This window comes from Canis lupus, chromosome 22 (assembly GCF_048164855.1).
Source record: "Canis lupus baileyi chromosome 22, mCanLup2.hap1, whole genome shotgun sequence".
NCBI lineage: Eukaryota > Metazoa > Chordata > Mammalia > Carnivora > Canidae > Canis > Canis lupus.
In genome coordinates, this window is record NC_132859.1 from 25,470,858 (window position 1) to 25,483,917 (window position 13,060).

Here is a 13,060-nt window from a genome sequence, read left to right on the forward strand (position 1 = left end):
AGTCGTCTCCTTGTCTTAGTTGCTCTGCTTTCACACAAATTCCAACTACTTGTGCAGCCTGAGACACCACCAGGTGATCTACTTTGCTCCTCGTTAATTACTTCATTTGTGTTATTTTAATGTCACAAATAGACTAGAGTTAGTTTTATGAATCTTCTTCTTCAATACAATAGTCTGGTACATAGTAGAAGGTGCAATAAACATTGGCCCTTCTGTTCATGGGAAGTATATAAAAAATTATTTATCTCAAGTAATTGCCATAAATAACTTAGAGATGGAAAATTGATTTAAGCAGACTACTACTACTACTACTAATAATAATAATACAGAGAATCTGAATCAACTCAAGTGGATTATATCATCCCATTTAGAAAGATAAAACTGAATAAAATGCAAAGTGGTGGTAGATGGGCACGTAGTCAGAAAATTGAACATCTTGTCAAATCAGCCACCATTTGCTGGTATTCGATTTGAAAATTTCATAGTTAAAAATCTTCCTCTTACTGCCTGGGATGGCTCACACTGGCAGGCCTGGTGCCTTGGCATCCACTATCCATCTTGAAGGAGGCAAAACTGATATTCCACATAAGGCAGATGCCACATAGATGAAGGGCCCCTTCTCCTGACAGGGATGAATTGGATACAGGAAGTGGCTTGTCTTACTAGCTAGGTTCTGCCCAGGATTGCACAATTCCCAAAGGGTAGACACTCCCAGGACTGCAGTGCCCTGCAGGGGTTCCCAGAAAGCTCATCTCTGTCTGGGGAGGGAGGGCGGCCCACGGTGGACTCTGCCCATTGGCAGCCTTTCTGCTGAGAAGTCAGTATGCTAAGACACTGTCCTCGGGTGTGAGCCTATGCTCCTCATGTCCAGCAGGTCTGGTGTTGCCCCCTGAGGCACAACAGTGCCTGAGTACATAGAGCCAGGCCCTCCCATGCTTTCTCCTTTGATTCTCCAATAGCCCCTCAAATTACCTTGTATTACATCCTCCTTTCCAGGTGAGGAAAACTGGCTTTGACATTGAAGGTCCCCTGAACGGGGCTTCTAAGCCCAGACTTCCAATTCCAAAACCCATGCACTGAGATGTTCTCTGTTCAGCTTCCAGCTTTAGACAGGATCTCAGAATTCTTGTAGCCTCTTCAGCATTGCAAGCAATTCTCTCTAGATTCAGTAAGAACAGATGGGGTTACAGCAGAAATGAGGCCTCCCAGGAGGGAGCAAGTGGCCTGGATTCCAGCGCTCTTACCACCATTTGGAATAATGGTTGCAACCAGTAACTGAGCTTAACTATGTTCCAGGTGCAAAGCTCTGTACCTATTTGCTCATTTAATCCTCACTGCCATCCAATGAGGTAGGTATTCTTATTATTCCCATTTTAAAGAGGTAGAAACTGAGGTGTTGAGATATTAAACCAAGACCACTTGGCCAAGATCATTCAGCTAGTGGGTCATGAAGAGGTCACTCAAGGCCAGAGCTGTCTGAATATGAATCCCATGCCCTCTATGCACACACCATGGCTTCTCAGTTACCAGTGCTCAGAAGAGAAACACATGCCAACACCCCTTCATTATGTAGGTACTAATTCTATAAATTAGCAAGCAACCCATGAACCACAAAGTCAGAGAAAGTCTACAGCTTTGAAATCTGGTCTATCCCTTCATTTTACAGAGGAGGAAACTGAATCTCACAGAGAGCAAACAGCTTGTCCAACACTACACATGTGCCCTGGGAGTTAGTGCAGGTCCAAAGAAATAACCCATTTCTTGAATTCTACCTCAGTGCCTCAGCACTGTGCTGCAAGGTCTCTCTAAAAACAATGGTAAACAGGTAAATTACCAAGTCCACTGACTAAATGTGCCCGTACCACCTTCCGGTGGGAACCTTAGCAGCAATCACCATGGCAGCCTAAGCCTGTTGTGCAAGTACACTCTTTCAGGGCTTCCCAACAGAAGAGCAGTTGGTTCAGGTCATTGAAGAAAATTTAAAAACCCCATTTATCTCAGATACTTTGGCGAAAGCATTTCAAAGGCCCAAACTATCCAGACAGCCATCTCAGCCTTCCACTCGTCACTTTCTATGGGCAGACATGCCACCCAAAATGACACTGCTCCCTCAGAGCTCTCATGCTCACTGAACACAGAGAACATTCTTGTTTTCCACTGTTAACTTTCCCTACTATGACCTTGCCAATGCAGCTCTAAGAAAGATGGACCAGGACGGGGAAAGGGCTGTTGTTCTTGCTTGGAGCCCCTAAATCCTGTGCTAATTTCAATGGTTCAGAATTTGGTTTCTAAATAACTACAGAGAATTTGGAAGCCTTTTAGGGGCTACTCCATGAGGTCTACCCCAGCTTAGATGACTCAGGAACTGAAGCAGTTCTGTTTGGGCACAAAAGAACAGCCCAGTTTCAACTTTCAATAATGACCCACCCCAAAGGAACTTCCTACAGGGGACATGTTGAAACACTGGAACAAACCCCCAGGTAAAGTAAGGAAGCCCCAGTCAGGTAGGTCTCTATGGGTAGAATGGCCATCATCACCCCATCCCTCACCATCCAGCATCCCTGAGAAGCCCATGCTAAGCCTGAGACCTCTAGAAGATCCCTCCCTCATGTGTCCCCAGAGAGAACTAGCAGCTTTAGCAAGAAAGCTCCCAGGGCTTTCTCCAGACTTCTCAGAAAGATACCAAGAAGGCCAGGTGAGCAGCAGGACAAGATGAGTGAGGAAAGGGGTGGGGAGGCCTGTCCAACTCATTCATGTTTCCTTCATTTGCTTTCCTCTTTTCTCAGCCCCTCAGCGGCCATGAGGCCTCTCCTTCAGCTGTTGCCAGTTCCCAACACACGCCTCATGCCTCTGCTTATGTTGGTTGCTGTGGAGACATAAGTGTGGGCTTGAATGGAGCTAAATGCTCCTGGGCTGGGAGATGGAATAGGGCCAGGTGTATTTTTAAAGCCATCTGGGGAAGCTGGTCACCATGAGAAGAGCCTTCTTCCCTGGTCAACGTGTTCCTGCTTTAAGGACCAGTTCACAAATGCAAAATGGAAAACAGCTGAGCCTCTCTTTTTGCCTTAATTCACTGGATATTTTAAGCAAAAAAAGTTATTGTGTAGGTTGTATTTAAACTTTTGCCTTTAACACAAACGCATCTTGGGGAAATCATGACCTCTTGGTATACATACAGACATTGTGATGTTCTGGAAATAATGACAGAAATTATGACACATTATACATCAGGTGCTATTGTAAGTACTTTATGTTCATAATTAGCCCACTTAATCTTCACAACTCCTCTGTGAGTTAAATCCTATTTTTAGCCCCATATAACTGGGGAAACTGAGGCACAGAGAAGGCAACTTGCTTGCCCAACATCACAAAGCTAAAGAAAACACAAGATTTGAACTCTGGCAGCATGACACTAGAGGCCCTACCCCTAACCACTAGAACATTCTGTTTCTACAATGCTATGGGGGTATGAAAGTTCTGATTTAGAATTTTGACCCTGGCACTGCATGTGACCTCGGACAAGCTGTACCTTCCAGAATGTTAGTTTCCTCTTTGATAAAATAGGAGTACTACTGGTTTGTGAACTTGTGAAGATTAGAAAGAAGTCACATATGTAAAGAGGCTAGCAAAGAGAAAGTGCTCAATGCAAGATGGCTGTATCAGTATAGCTCTCTTACAGGATCAATGGCAGACACAGCTGCTTCCCTGCTCATATGCCACAGGATCCATCACGCCCTACAGGCTTCTAGCTCCTACCGCAAACACCTGTAACTATGCCAGAGGGTTTTTCCAGCCATGCAAGTTGCTTGGAACAAGCACATCCCCAGGAGTTGGTGGGTAAATATCCCAGGCCTCTGTTTCCCTGTCTCTCCTATTCTTCCGAGGAGAACTGAACCCCAGCTGTCCACAGCAGCACTCTGTTCATGATCTACCTCTGTGCTGACTGCCTTACCTTCCCTGTCTTACTTCCCTATGCCCTACTGGGATCACCACCTAAATGAACTACTGACACCCAAGTCCTTGTCTTAGGGTCTGCTGTGGAAAGGAATCCAAATGAAGACAGTATGTATGTCTATGCCTTCAATTCTGGTGCCACATAAAGAATACTCGTGGGACACTTTACCCAGTGGAAAGGCAACGATGGGAGACTGAATAACAGTCCCCAAAGAGGTCCAGACTGATCCCTAGAACCTGTACATGTGACCTTATATGGGAAAAGGGACTCTGCAGGTGTGATTAAATCAAGAGGCTTACAAAGGGGAGATCAACTTGGTGGGCCTCAAATGTAATCACAAGTGGCCTTTTAAGAGAGAGGCAGAAGACCTGACACAGAGGAAGGCAATACAACCCCTGAAGTGAAGATGGAGAGGGGGCCAGGAACCAAAGAATGCAATGAATATAGCTTAAAACTAGAAGACACAGGAGACGTTCTCCTAGAAAGTTTATGGAGGAAGCACAGTCCTGCCAACACCTTGAGTTCTGCAAAGTGAAACTGATTTTAGCTTCTGACCTCCAGAACTATAAGAGAAATAAATGTATTAAGGCACTGCCTTTTGGGTGATTCATTCCAGTGGCCAAAGGAAACTAATACAGTGGCTCCAAGGCAAAGTTGGGCAGTGATTCTCAAAGTGTGGTCGCCGGCTCCGTAGCATCAGCAGCATCTGGGATCTTACAAGAACTGCAAACTCTTGGACCCGACCCCAGGGCGATTGACTCCAAAATTCCAGAGGTGGGGCTCGGCCATCTGTGGGTTATGGAGCCCTCCAGGTGATGCTGATGCTGGCTGCCGTTTAGTGGTTGACCCAGGCTCACCACGAGGCCACCTGAGAGCTCTGAACACCATCAGTGCCTGACCCCATGCCCCAGAGAGTGATTTAATTGGTTTGTTCAGCCTGGTCACTGGCCTTCTGTTGAAACATCCCAAGTGATTCTTCTGTCTAGCCAGGGCTGAGAACCCATGCTAGAGTTTGAGAATCACTGATCTAAAACGCTGACTTCTAAACTGAACTCTGTAGAGCTTGGGAATTCGGGAAGAAATAACCCAAGACATCTAAAGGAGGACATCTTGGGAGAGTCCAAGCCAGCAAGGATTCTGGCCCCAGAGGCCAGACGGGGCTACACAGGTAAATGCCATAAGGCAAGTAGGCGAGGCATAAGGCCGGGGGTGCAGGGGGCTTCTGAGGAGCTGGGGCTGAGCAGCCAGCAACACCGCATTCCAAACAGTTGTATCAGAACATGGCTGTAGGTCAGGGCTGCCAGGTTACCCCATTTGTCGAGAGGGTTTTTTAATTTGTTTTGTTTTTAAGAGACATCAGAAGCACTTTAAAAATATTAAATCAATCTATTTTAAATGTCAGTAACCGAGGAAATTTTTAAAAAGGTCTCCTTTTTAAAGTACTACAACATCTACAACAGGAAGTGTGAACATGCTAAACCTGGAGCCTGGCTTCGGTCCTTGGGCAGCTGGTCTGGAAGCTCCATAAGTGCTGCAGGTGTCTTTCACTCTCCTCTGGGGCCCAGCAGGCTGTCCTGGCCAAGTTCTTCTCAGGGCGATCACAGAACCCCATGGGGGTGCAATATGTCTGTTTGCTCACTGCTGCATCCCAGTGCCAGGTACGCAGTTGGTAGTTATTGTTTGTTGAGTGAATACTTCTAGCCTGTGAGACAGACTTCTATGACAGATGAGGAATTTGAAGCTCACTCCAGTGAAGTGACTTCCCCACAATCACCTAGCTCATAACCAACTAGATCAGGATTCAAACCCAGGGTCCCTCACAGCAAAGACTACTGTAAAGAGTAAATGCAAATGCAGCTGTGAAAATGCTTTGCAAAATGAGAGGTTTGGGGCTAACCTGTACCAAAAAATTTTTAAGAGTAGTACAAGTAGGTACTGCAATGTGAACTGCATTTCAAGAAGATGGGACGCCAGCTTATTTGGTGACTTGCTGAAGCCAAAGGGGCTTTCAATTCCTTCTGGAGCTATGTTGTTTTTGTGTGATTGTGAATCAGGGGAAAGCAGGTAGGAGTGTGACGGATGGTGATGCAGAGGCCCAGCCCTGGATATTAGAAGAGACAGCCTCCTGTCTCACACCCAGCTCTCTGTATCTGAGCTGCAGCTCAACCCGCGGCTTTATTCAGAGGCTTGGGAGGAGATGAAGCAGGAGGCTGGCCCCCATGGAGAGCCCTCTAATTTAAGGGCCTTCTCTGATTGAATTATGCAGAGGAAATAAGAAAAGCTAAATCAGAGGAGATGGCTAGAAGTGCATTACGGAACATTAAACAGTGGCTGATCAGCATCAGACACAAATAAATGGCCCATAATCTACTGTCCAGAACATGAATGGTTCCCAAGTGGTGACCTGGCTGGCTTCCAGGCAGGGGAGTGCAGAGTTGGACATCAGATCTTTTAGGCCACAAAACCTCTGCTCTGGGTCATATTCCAGCAGCCAACAGAAGATTCTGGTACCCAGAGAGCATTCACATCTTTCCACATGATCTCATTCTATAGGACTAGATTTGGGTCTTATCATCATCTGCTCTGTGAGGTCTAGACCCAAACATCATTTGGGTAATTCCTCCTTCACAGGGGCAATCCTGTATTGGAAGAGGGAAGTCTTATGTCTCTGCATGGGCCTAGGATAGGTTGGCTCACAACCCCTGAAGAAAATGTCTGTGAAGTGGTTCTTCCCTGGGTCCAGGAGGTCTCATCCCCCAAAATACCTTGGTTGAAGCTCATCTTACCAGAGCATCCTTTCATTTAAGTTCCCATTAGGATGCAAATACCTTCAAAAGAGAAGTAAAGTAGTATCGTGGCTGGTCCTACACACTTTAGTAAAAGATAATCTTCAATCTTTTGCTAAGAGCTTTGGGCATTGAAATACTGAAGAGAAAGTAGGAGGGAACAGAGAATAAAGCATCTAGAAGACAGCTTCTGAAGGAGGGGAAAGTAGTCTGCAGGACCCCAAAATTTAATATCACTATTTGTCCATGAACTTTGGTCTACCTTGGTAAAAGCCCTGGACGTAAAATTGGAGGGCAGGATTCTGATCTCCAGCTCTCCCATTTTATGTTAGCTCTGTGATCTTGACTAAGTCACTTAACCCCTTTGAGCCTTCATTTCCTCAGGTGAAAAATGGGAGTCACACCACACCCATCCCAGAGGTGCTGTGTGAATTACACAAATCAAAGTGTGTGGAAGGTCTGCCCTTCTATAAATATTGTCCTTGGGTCTGTGCCACGACATTCTAGAAATTGTACAACCACTGAGCTACATCTGTGAATGGATCTTGGAGCTGAGTCAATCCACAGACCTACAGTGAACCCAGGCAGGGCTTGCCAAACTCAAGCTAGATCAGCTGACCTTAGCTGGCCCACAAACACATGAACTTCAATGATAAATGTTGTTTAAGCCACTGAGTGTTAGGATGGTTCATTACTCAGCAATAGTTAAAACAATACACCCAAGTTACAGCTCCAGACATTTTAAATATTAGGGCCATGTTCAATAGAAATTATTCTAAAATATATCTGACACTTATCTGCGTTCTTAAGCAAAATTAAGTGCATACAATTCAGTCTTCACTTGGGTTATTCATGCACATATAGTGAAAAACAGTTAATGTGCTATAAGTCAGAGGTGCCCTAAAGGGTTAGCTACAGAACAGGGGCTCTAGAGACAATTTGAAAATGATTCTGGTCTACTGTTCTTTTTGATTTCAGAACTATTCCCTGCTTACTGGCCATTTTTCTTGCAACCAGTTTTGTCAGCTGTCTTTTGTGGTTGTTGTCATGGTGTCCATCGTAAGCAGGAACTCACCCTCTCCAGTCTAATGTGCCACACCCAATTCACCTCCCTTCTAGAAACCTGCAATGCATGCCTGCTAGAATGGTGTCCAAAGTAACAGTTAATAGATTTGGAGTAAGGGCCTGAGCTAGTTTTCTGTGTATCAAATGCATGTGCTTTAGTGCTGGGATTTCTTATCATCGCTTTTGGCCTCTTGGAGGCTTTTTGCGCCCTTCTGTGGTTCTCCTTTGGGACCTGGCAGTGGAGGTTGCCAGGTAATGAACCTCTGATCTAGACAGCTGGTACTGTCTGGAGTTGTTAGAATGCAGTCCTTCCATGTGAGAGTGAAGGGTTGGCTCAGTTTTGAAGGAAAGGACTGCCCTACAGGCCCGTAAGAGCTCTTCTCCCACCATACCCTCCCTGGGCATTTAGCACATGCTGCCTATGTTTCAACAGCAGATGATCACAGATTCCCCCAGGACAGAGGCAGGATCCAACTCTTCTCTAGATCCTCTGTAGCGCTTAGCATAGTGTCAGGCACTTAGTAGGCACTCACTAAGGTACGGTGGGTGGCATTTGTTTCTGTGAGCACAGGGCTTGTCTTCTTTAGGAGAGTAAGAATCTACAAGCTTCTGAATATAGAATATTTCACATCAAATTACCAGAAAATATTTTCAAAGGATTAAAGTTGTCCTGTGTCACAGAACAGTTCCCATTTCAGGGCAGAAGTTTATTTCTGAACCATGCTATGAGGAAGCCATGGCAACTAAGTCTGAGACAAAGCCAAGAGATATTCTGGCTACAGGTAAAAGCAAATATTTTTTGCTCTATTGAGCTGTTACCTTAGTGATTCCCCCTAGGTCTACTTCATTGTTTTGCCAAATGTCTAAAACCACATTCACAACCAGAAGATCTGGATTTAGAAATTGATCAGGAAGTGCCAGTGGATGTGTGGGCTAGCTACTCTACATTCCTACCTCCCACCCTCCCCTGCATCCCAGAAGCTGACCCCATGGGCTTCATCCAGTGGCCCCCCTGCCCTCTCGCTTGGGGCTGCGTTTGGTCAATGGAAGGCACTGCCAAGAGGTGGTTTGAAGGAGATTGGGGTATTTCTTCTCTACTTTCTCCCTTCTTTGGGTCCCTCTGTGGTCACAGCTCTTGCTCAGTGGCCCCTCCTCCAAGGCTCCATATCTTCTTGGGATCAATTTCCCTATTTCTTCCTCTTGCCTTTTTAAGCACAAGGGTGGTAAAGATTTTACAAGGTTGCTAATACCTCAACTTTCCTTGTCGGTTCCCTTAACCCTATTCCCATCTCTGAAAGTGGTTCTGTCATTCAAGTCTTTCTTCCACCTGAACCATCTGAAGTGCTTCTTCTTCCTGCTGTTACCCTGGATGCTAGAATCTATACAAAGTCCTACCTAGGAGATGTCTAAGCTGCACCAGGGGACTCTTCAGGGCAAGGAGTTTGAAAAATAAATCAGAGGTTCTTTTCTCTCTAGCTTGCAGAACCTATTAGTCATTTGGCCCTATCTAAAGTAAGCAATATAAAATGAAGGCAAGTCCCAATCTACAGATGAGAAAAGTGATTATTCCTTCTTTACTTATCCCTTCATTAAATATTTACCAAGCACCTACCATGTGGAAGGCATTATTCTGATCCTGGGGAAAGACTGATAATGTATGAGACAACCACTGCCCACATTGTACTTATAATCTAACACCAACTGTCTCCTATAAGTCAGAGCTAGAACCAGAAGACTGAGTGTTCTCAAGTCCCGAACCTTCAGCAGATTCTCAAAGGACTCTGTGGCCCACTTAAGGTTAAGAACCCCTCTGAATTAGACTAAATTGACTACCAAGTTTCCCCCTTAAATAGAATGACCCACTAGCTCCCAGAAGTGTGGTGCTCTTTACTGGAATTTGTGGAGGCATACGGTCACACACCCCACCCCGTGGTGACACAACCAGCCAGCTTTCTTGACTACTCCTCACTCCCCAATATTCTCCACAAACTCCCCCACCCCAGTCCCTCGCACCTTTGTAATCAGCCGGGTGCCCTTCTCTGAGTCACTTCTCACAGCTCACAAATACTGGCTGTGTTGGCAGCACAACATGTTGCTGCCCTGTTGTTAGGAATAGAAAGAGGCTGGGGACTGGACTCAGAGATATGTCCTCTCTGAGAACCGGTGTTTTCAGCAAAGGCCGTGACAGTGAAATCTCTGCCTCCATGAAAGTATTTATGAGACTTAAGTTGGGAGGGCATGACTGAAACTGCCTCTGCTGGTGTAGAGGCCCAGGAGGAAGCCAGGGTGGCTGAGGCAAATTGAGGGGGGGGGGTGATAAGAGGACAGGCAGCAAGCCTGGGGTCTGCCAGCCTCCCTCAAGCCCTCCGGAAACATAGGATTTTCCTCAGAAAGGTTTAAATAGGCCATGCCAGTAACACAATACTTCCCCTGCTCTGGGTAGGACAGGACAAGGGCGAGCTGGTGTCTGGTGCCCTCAGAGAAGTTTGGCAGGCTGGCATAAATAGCCCCCTTCCCCACATCACCCAGCCCTGCACCCGACAGACACAGCCTACTCCAGGCCAGGCTATCACTCTGTAACCCTCCACTTCTCCCCAGAAAGCTCCCATCTCCCAGGACCTCCAGCTGCCTTAGTTAGATAGAAGTCTCACAGTGGGAAGAAAGCACAATAGGAAAGCAGACAGGGCTGGAGCAATGGGAGACCTAGTGTTGAGGCTGCAAGGGGCCCTGGCCCACGGGGGAATCAACAGACTCCCCTTTCTTCTGGTGGATGGTCCTGGCAGTGTGCACTGCCAGAGCTCGGCAGAGGCGTGTTTGCTCCACAACATCCCCCTTGAGTCAAGCCCCCTTTGGAAGGGGTCAGGGATGTATTCATAGAAATGCCTGGGACTCATTTCTCTTTCACTTGTACTCCTCTGTCCTCTTTTAAGCTCCCTACAATTCCCAATCAAAATGAAATCATGCAGGAAATGGGGAGAGGTGGGAGAGGCAGAAATCATTTTTAAAAGGGTCTCTGGCTTTGAGCAGCTGGGTAGGGGCTGTTTGGAACAAGCACAGAAGGAGCTTCTGAGACAGCTCGGGTGACAGGAAGCTGCTGGGGTGGCTGTCTCCCTCCAGCCTCCCTCCTCGGAGAGCAGAATGGTGAAAATATCAGGACACGTTGCAAAACAATCTTCCTTCCTCCCCCTGCCCCCAACAGATGGAAGAGAGGAAAGTTGTGGTCATCATTTACCTGCTGAAATGGGGAGGACGCTGTTGATGAAAGTAGGCTGAGACACGATAAAGCGGAAGGAAAGCTGAAGATAAATTCCCAAAGTCACTGGATTCAGGACAACCATGCTGGCTGGGGTCTGGCAAGTGTCAAGTTCTCGAGGCAAGGCTGCCGTGAAGCCTTGCTTATCTCTGCCTTTGTCTTCCTCACTGCTGTTTGAGCCTCTCTCTCTCTCCCCCGCCCCTTGCCTCTCCCCCTCTCCCTCTCTGCTGTCTCTCTCTCTCCTTTCCCCATGCCTTTACCAAGAAGGAATGCCAACCATTTCCCATTAAACCTTCTCCGTACTCCACAGGGTTATATTTATCTCAAGCACTGGATCAAATGCCCACATTAAAATTAATATGTCAGAATTTTCTGTTTTGGACACTGAGGTAAGTGGCTACTGAAAAGCTGATGAAGAGGCAGCCAAGTCTCACATGTTCACAAGAAGCAGTCCTCAAGGGCAGACAGATTTCTTTATTATCCACCAGCATCTACCTGCTTGGAACTGAGGTGCCCTACAGCATCACAGAATCAGCTCTCCTGACTCAAACTGAATTTCCAGAGACTAATCCCTCTCGTGTCAGCCTGTGACATTTTTACCCACTGGACGACAAACACAAAGTTAACCTTGAATTATTTTTCTTTAATCATCCAATAAAAAGGGGGAGGTATATGTTCCAAAACAGCTTTCTGCAGGAAAAAATGATTATTCTCTTTCCAGAGCAACAACCTTTTATCTCATCCAAAGCAAAATAAGTGAAAAGACAGAAAGTGAAGGATTACCAAACTATATCTGGAGAAACAGCATCAATAACTTGATCTTTGGCTAGACAAAATTCAAGTAAAAAGTACTGCATTCTTAAATGAATACCTCTTAAGGGTTTATAAAGCCTGTTATAGAGATCCTGAGACTTTTTTGGTATATTTTTTAATTGGAGTTTGATTTGCCAACATATAGCATAACATCCAGTCCTTAGACTTTTAAAATAATGAAAATAATAATCTACAGGGTTGTCCATGTTGCTTTAATTTTTAATTTACATAACATCCTCCCAGTGCCTCATGGGAGTTCATTCAGAAATGGTTTGGTAGTTACTGGACTCTGGACTCTGGACACCTCCTTGGGGAAGAGTGCTGATCCTCATCCTGGGGGAAGGCAGAGTGTAAGGCGACACTCCCCAGTTCTTGCACCAGTCCCATCTGACTCTCAGCTCTGCTCTGACAGCAGACAGTTTGACACCTCTAAGCCTCAGTATTCTTATCATAAAATGGAGGCAATGTTCCCTTTAAAGGTTTGTTGGAAAGGTGAAATGAGGTAACATGGGATGAATCATGCATGAGTTAAAATCTGTGTACAGAGACAGCGAAAATGAAATCCAGGGAGCTGTGGTGTTTTGGGCGCAGTGACAGCCACTGAAAATCTCTCCCCATCCCCGTATGTGAGTGCCATTCTCCCCAGCAAGAGGTGGAGTCCATTTCTCCTTCCACTGAATGGGGCTGGCCTTGTGATTGGCTTTGATCTGTACACTGTGGCAGAAGTGACACTGTGCCACTTCCAGGCTGAGGCCTTAAGAGGTCTGGCAGCTTCTGCCTTTGTCTTTTCTTAGAAACTGCCACACAAGAAGTCTGGACTATTAGATAGGCAACAGGGAGGGGGAAGCATCCTGCCCCTTGTGCCTGGCCATCTCAGATGACATCTAAGCACTAACATGTGAGTGAGGACAACTTGAATCTGCTAGTCTTGGGCAGGTCCCCAGATGACAATGGCAGTCACAGGAGTCACTCCTGGTGAGACCAGCTGAAGAACTATCTAGGTGGACCCACCCCAGATTACAGATTCATGAGCATATATAACGGCTGTTGTTTTAAGCCACTTGGTTTTAGGATGATTTGTTATATAGAAATAACTAACTGACAGAGGGTTTTTTAAGAAAATCTTTAGAAAGCATGAAAAGTGTACTTGGGTTACTTTCAAAATTAGCTGTTCCCAAACTACTTGAC

General features: G+C 46.0%; 1 protein-coding gene across 12 annotated transcripts in view; it reads right to left on the bottom strand.

The window, feature by feature from the left end:
- LOC140614043 (2-hydroxyacyl-CoA lyase 1) overlaps positions 1–13,060 on the bottom strand; it is a 118,619-nt gene that overhangs the window by 51,482 nt on the left and 54,077 nt on the right. Inside the window, exon 1 of one of the 12 annotated variants that reach the window (XM_072792825.1) lies at positions 11,039–11,237. The exons of the other annotated variants lie outside the window; for them this stretch is intronic. Within the exon in view, the coding sequence (XP_072648926.1) occupies positions 11,039–11,144 (106 nt within the window). The 5' untranslated portion in view covers positions 11,145–11,237. Of the gene's footprint in view, positions 1–11,038; positions 11,238–13,060 lie in introns of those variants that run through there. 12 annotated transcript variants of the gene reach the window in all.